This window comes from Garra rufa, chromosome 6, assembly GCF_049309525.1.
Source record: "Garra rufa chromosome 6, GarRuf1.0, whole genome shotgun sequence".
Lineage (NCBI taxonomy): Eukaryota > Metazoa > Chordata > Actinopteri > Cypriniformes > Cyprinidae > Garra > Garra rufa.
Window position 1 is genome coordinate 40872540 of NC_133366.1, and position 7513 is coordinate 40880052.

General features: G+C 29.5%; 1 protein-coding gene across 6 annotated transcripts in view; it reads right to left on the bottom strand.

The window, feature by feature from the left end:
* The window catches only part of micu3a (mitochondrial calcium uptake family, member 3a), a 41948-nt gene that overhangs the window by 13321 nt on the left and 21114 nt on the right, over positions 1–7513 (bottom strand). For 5 of the 6 annotated variants that reach the window (XM_073842039.1, XM_073842038.1, XM_073842036.1 and 2 more), the window contains one exon: positions 6219–6314. The exons of the other annotated variant lie outside the window; for it this stretch is intronic. In XM_073842039.1, coding sequence (XP_073698140.1) covers positions 6219–6314 — 96 coding nt within the window. The remainder of the gene's footprint in view (positions 1–6218; positions 6315–7513) is intronic. 6 annotated transcript variants of the gene reach the window in all.

The following is a 7513-nucleotide window of genomic DNA, read 5'->3' on the forward strand; positions in this document are numbered from 1 at the left end:
AAAAACAACAACAACTAACCAATCTAATTAAAACACACTATTTCAGCCAACATTTGTGTGTGATTTGCATTTTTGAGTATATACTGCAACATTTCCAACTATAAGTGTAAGGTTATTATTTATTTATGACCATCATGGGGAAAATCCATACTGACAGTATACAGAGAGGGACTGCACTGTAAAAAAAATAAAATAAAAAAAGAAAGAAATAAAAAAAGATGAAATATATAAATGTTCACAAATGTTAGATTTGGTAGAATAATATACATACTAAATATATTTATTTTCTATACTAAAATACGATATTGGGAAAAAAGCTACCTAAAAATATAACTAAAATCTAAATAAATTACTAGCAATTCCTGAGTGAAAACAGTTTCAAAGTAAACCCAACACCTTTTTAAGTGTAGACTAAATTCATGTTCGCAAATGTTAGATTGGGTCAAATATTATATATATTTATTTTAGATACTAAAAACAATATTGAAATAAAAATAAATTATTCACAATTTCTGAGTGAAAACTGATTCAAAGTAAATCCTACGCCAATGTTTTTTTTCAGTGTAGATAAAATATGTACATGTTTGCAATGTTACATTAGCTAGAATATTTTATGAATACTCATAAAACTGAACTAAAACTATAATTGAAATAAAACTATAATTACTAGAAAATGTAAAATATACTCAAATAGTTATATATTCAAACAGTTATTTTAAATAGTAAAAAAAAAATATTTGCAAAAGTTAAATTTGGTAGAATATTACATATACTACATATATTTATTTCATATACTAAAATACAATACTGGAGGAAAAAACTGAATTAAAACTCTAACTGATATAAAAATAAATTACTAGTCAAAACTCATTTAAAGTAAATCCTACATCAATTTATTTTACTGTATTTTTTTTCAGTGTAGAGTAAATATATAGATGTTTGCAATGTTATATTAGGTAGAATATTATGGGTATGAATATTCATAAAACTTAACTGAAACTTTAACTGAAATAAAAATAAATTACTAGCGAGTAAAATAGTTTCAAAGTAAATCCTACACCTTTTCTATTTTTTCAGTTCGGATGTTCGGAAATAATAGATTTTGTAGAATATTTTATATACTAAATATATTTATTGTATATACTAAAATACAATGTTGTAAAAAAAAACTATAACTAAAATAAAAAATAAATTATTAGCAATTTCTGAGTGAAAACAGTTCAGATTAAATCCTACATCTTTTTTCGTTCTTTCTTTTTTCAGTGTAGATTAAATACATACATGTTCACAAATGCTACATTTGGTAGAATATTATATACACTACAAGTCAAAAGTTTTTGAACAGTAAGATTTTTATGTTTTTTAAATAAGTATCTTCTGCTCACCAAACCTGCATTTATTTGACCCAAAATAAAGCAAAAAATAATAGATTTTAAAATAGTTTTACGATTTAAAATGTTTTCTATTCAAAAATATTTTAAAATGTAATTTATTCCTGTGATTTCAAAGCTGAATTTTTAGCACCATTGCTCCAGTCACATGATCCTTCGGAAATCATTCTAATATTTTGATTTGTTGCTCAAAAAACATTTATTATTATGTTGAAAACAGCTGGGTAGAATTTTTCAGGTTTCTTTGATGAATAGAAAGTTCAGAAGAACAGCATTTATCTGAAATAGACATTTTTTGAAACATTATAAATGTCTTTATCATCACCTTTGATAAATTTAAAGCATCCTTGCTAAATAAAAGTATTAATTTATAGGAATAAATTACATTTCGAAATATACTCAAATAGTTATAGTGTAGTGTATACTAAATATATTTACATGTTTACATACTAAAATACAATATTGAAAAAAATGAACTAAAACTGTAACTGAAATAAAAATAAATTGTTAGCCATTTCTGGTGAAAACTAATTATTAAATTAATCCAACACAAATTTTTTATTTATTTATTTTTAAGTGTAGATTAAATATATAAATATTCACAAATGTTAGATTTGGTAGGATCTGTGCTAACTTTAGATCTGTGTAAATATTTTGCTGCTACCTGCTATGGACCAAATCCGAATATCAACATTTTTATTGGTATCATTGTTCATGTGTTTTTGTATTCACTCCCATTACTCTGATGCTCATAAATATGGTGGATGAGCAGAGTCGCATGTCACCGAAACGGATTGATAAATGAATCTCTCTTTTATCTAAAAGATTTGTTTTTCCCCATTTCACAATTTCGTCATCAATCTGCTGGAAGTGTGACATCACAACACTGTGGTTACAGGAAACCATTAATGTGAGGTCATCACTCCATGTTACACCACAGCCAGGCCCACAGTGTGACTTAGACATCGCCTGAAGCACTTTACTCTTTGATCTAAAAACAGCGGTAAAAACAGTGATTACCGCTGTCGACTTCTAAGATGAGTAACCCCAATCACACTTCCACACATGCTGGCATGCACCCTTTAGCCCACAAATACACAATGTCTGGTACCCTGCAGTTGTCAACTCAGACAAACAGACCTGTCTAACTGCTGTGTCATCTGAGGAAGCCAAGCTGAAATTACCCTTTCATTGTGAATAACAGACTAAGTAAATACAGGGCATCTGCACACAGCTCTCCACAATCATTAAACTACTGCTTCCTACAGACGCCCTCTATTAGCCATTAGAACACAAACACACCATCAGGACGAGCAGATATATTCTGACATATTTGGTGAACAAACAAAGGCCTTTACTGTGCCCAGCAGCTGACAGTATTTACAATATTATGCTGTTATTATTCGCAGTCTGTTCATCACAAAGATTTTACATGCAAAACATCAGAACAACAACTAGACACAGACATTGATAAACTAAACCTGTCTCCTTTTCCAGTAAAGTATCAAAACATCCTCTTGATATTATATATATATTAGTGCTCTCAAACTGATTGAGTCATTGCGATTATACATAATACATAATATGTGTGTGTATTTTGTATATTTATATATAAAGACACACACATGCATATATATATTAAGGATATATATATATATTTTTTTTTTTTTCCAATATTAAATTGATTTATCACGATTAATCACATCCAAAATAAAAGTATATACTATATACTATATATACAGTTAAATTAATCGATTTGACAGCACTAAAAATAAATAAATAAGATGCAATTAATCAATTTAACAGCAGTAAAAATAAATAAATAAATAAATAGGATGCAATTAATCGATTTAACAGGACTAAAAATAAATAAATAGGATGTGATTAATCGATTTGACAGCACTAAAAATAAATACATAAACTGGATGTAATTAATCGATTTGACGGCACTAAAAAAATAAATTGGATGTGATTAATTTATTTGACAGCACTAAAAATAAATGAATAAATAAATTGGACATGATTAATTGATCTGAAAGCACTAAAAATACATAAATAAAAAAATTAATTGGATGTGATTAATTGATCTGACAGCACTAAAAATAAATAAATAAATAAATAAATAAATAAATAAATTGGATGAGATTAATTGATCTGACATCACTAAAAAAATAAAAAAAAAAATAAATAAATAAATAAATTGGATGTGATTAATTGATCTGACATCACTAAAAATACATAAATAAAAAAATTAATTGGATGTGATTAATTGATCTGACAGCACTAAAAATAAATTAATTAATTAACTGGGTGTGATTAATCAATTTGACAGCGCTAAAAATAATTAAATAAATAAATTTGACGTGACTAATCGATTGTACAGCACTAAAAATAAATACATTGGTTCCGATTAATCAATTTGACAGCACTAAAAATGAATTAATAAATTGGATACGATTAATCAATTCAACAGCACTAAAAATAAATTCATTGTATGCGATTAATCGATTTGACAGCATTAAAAATAAATTAATAAATTGGATATGATTAATTGAATTGACAGCACTAAAATGAATAAATAAATAGGATACAATTAATCGATTTGACAGCACTAAAAATAAATAAATAAATTGGATACGATTATTCGATTTGACAGCACTAAAAATAAATAAATAAATTGTATGCGATTAATTGATTTGTCAGCACTAAAAATAAATAAAAAAATTAATTGGATGAGGTTAATCGATATGCCAGCACTAAAATAAATAAATTGGATGTGGATTTATTTGACAGAACTTAAAATAAATAAAGGAATAGGATGTGATTATTCTTTTTGACAGCATTAAACATAGATAAATAAATAAATAAGATGCAAATAATTGATTTGACAGCACTAAAAATAAATAAATAAATAAATAAACTGGATGCGATTAATCGATTTGACAGCACTAAAATAAACAAACTGGATGTGAATTATCGAGTTGACAGCACTAAACATAAATAAATAAATAAGGGAGATGTGATTAATCGATGTGACAGCACTAAAAATAAAAATAAAAACTATATAAAAATAAATAAACATATAAATAAATATATAAATGGAAGCATTATTCAATTTGAAAGCACTAAAAATAAATAAATTGGATGTGATTAATCAATCTGACAGCAGTAAAAATAAATAAATATACATACAGACACACACACAGACACACACACACACACACACACACACACACACACACACACACACACACACACACACACACACACACACACACACACACACACACACACACACACACACACACACACACACACACACACATGTTGGGTTTACATGTTTTATGGGGACATTCCATAGGCGTAATGGTTTTTATACTGTACAAACCGTACTTTATATCGCCCTACACCTACCCTACACCTAAACCTAGCCCTCACAGGAGATTGTGCACACTTTTACTTCCTCAAAAAAACTCATTGTGCATGATTTATAAGCCTGTTTCCTCATGGGGACCTGAGAAATGTCCCCACAAGGTCAAAATCTACTGGTATTACTATCCTTGTGGGGACATTTGGTCCCCACAACGTGATGAATACCAGGTACACACATACACACACACACACACACACACACACACACACACACACACACACACACACACACACACACACACACACACACACATATATAAATAAATAAATAAATAAATTGATTTGACATCACTAAAATAAATAGGATGTGATTAATCAATCTGACAGCACTAAACATAAATTAATAAATAAATAAGATGCAAATAATCGATTTGAAAATAAACAAATAAACTGGATGCGATTAATCGATTTGACAGCACTAAATTAAATAAATAAATAAATAAAAAACATATGTGACAATAAAATTGATAATGAACTAAAATTGAAATGCAAATACAAAATCAAAGCTAATTAAAAAAATAAACTAAAAAGTATATAAATAATACTAAAATAACACTGACAGATACAAACACACACATACACATTTGTATTTGTGAAGTCATTTCTCATAATTGTGAAAAAAAATTGTCATTTGCAGCTTTATATCTTACTAATGTGGCAGTATTTTATATTCAAATTTTTACCTCTCAATAAAGTTTTGATTTTTTTACTTTATTTTTTGAGGTGGAAACAAGCTTTTAGAAAATACACTTCCATTATTATAATCTAAAAATTAAGACATTCACTGAAAGCCAGACATTTTTTTTTTCTTAACAAGTGAATTTTTAACAAGAAATGTATCTTGTTTTAGGATGTTTCTATGTCTTTACTGAAAAACAAGGCCAAACCTGGTGAAAAAAACTGCCTAGGCTGGTTGGCTGGTTTTAGCTGGTCAACCAGCCTGGTTTTAGCTGGTCAGCAGGCTGGTTTTAGAGGGGTTTGGCCACTTTCCCAGCCTGGTCCTAACCCTAACCCTGGCTAAAACCAGATACTTCCAGCCTAAACCAGCTAAGACCAGCCAACCAGCCTAGGCTGGTTTTAGCTGTTTTTTTCAGCAGGGAATACACTGCTTTTTTGAGTAAACCATAAAAAACTGAATTACTAGAAGTAGATAAAATACATAAAAAAGAGGGATGAAACTAATAAAAATAATATTTGTAATTTAAATAATATTTGTAGGTCATTAAACGGCGATGTTATAGGGTTAAGGTTGATATAAGGTTGATATTGGTTAAAACAGGAAGGAGGAATGACAGTTACGATGTACCTTTTCCAGGTGAGAGCACTGTGTTAGGGATGGCTAGGGACAAATAACAACATGGGATGAGACAGGAGGACAGAGGGCTATGGCTGTACCTCTGCCAGGTCAGAAAACAGGGCTTGGCTCGCGCCACGTCTCAGCATGTCCCAGTAGCTCCTGGGCACAAACTCCTGACTCTCTTTTTTTAGCACCTGCAGAGGGGTTAGCATGAGATGGAAAGCTGTTATCATGTTAGCTTCGACAGACATGGTTAATAAGAGGATGTGTCGAGTGGTCTCTCAGTCCCATGAAAAGCATATTGCAAATTTATTAATCAATACCTAAATCAATTAAATATACTGTATGAAAGATTAATATGAAGATTGGGAGGGGGACCTGTTGATGTTAGCCAAATGCTAATTGTATGTTGTTATATGATGTGAGTGATTCATAATTTAAAACCAAAACATCTGAGAGATTAGCCAAGATAAAAAAAAGTTTTATCATCATATATATTAGTATACAAGCTAGTAAGGCTCATGTGTGTCATCATTCACTCACAGTATTCAGTTTTATTACGATTGGTTCAGTCTATGAATAGTTTTAGGTTTGTTTATAAATGCTTATGACTTCATGTTCTTTCCAGACACTTTTGAACTAATAACACTGGCTCAGACTTAAGCAATATACTGGCACACGAAAGGTTTTTTTGGAATGAGAAGTGAATTTTTTCTTGTGATAGACACAGAGTAACCATGACGTAAGCAAAATAATTGATGCTGAACTGTTGCATAATTGAAAATCACTGAGTATGCGTTTCACAGCATGGCAGCATGTGCATTCAATAATTCAATGATTTATCGTCAGCTATTCCACATTTGTGACCCTGGACCACAAAACCAGTCTTAAGTCGCTGGGGTATATTTGTAGCAATAGCTAAAAATACATTGTATGGGTCAAAATTATTGATTTTTCTTTTATGTCAAAAGTCATTAGGAAATTAAGTAAAGATCATGTTACATTAAGATTTTTTGTAAAATTCCTACTGTAAACCTATCAAAATGTAATTTTTGATTAGTAATATGCATTGTTAAGAACTTAATTTGGACATCTTTAAAGGTGATTTTCTCAGTATTTTGATTTTTTTGCACCCTTAGATTCCAGATTTTCAAATAGATGTATCTCGGCCAAATTTTGTCCTATCCTAACAAGCTATACATCAATAGAAAGCTTATTTATTGAGCTTTCATATGATGTATATATCTCAGTTTTGTAAAATTTAACCTTATGACTGGTTTTGTGGTCCAGGGTCACATTTATTTATTGAGTACAGAGGCTGAGAGACTAATAGTGACACATCAAGTTAAGGAAAATAGGAAATGTATTTCTCTCATCAGTCCTGTGCTGCAAG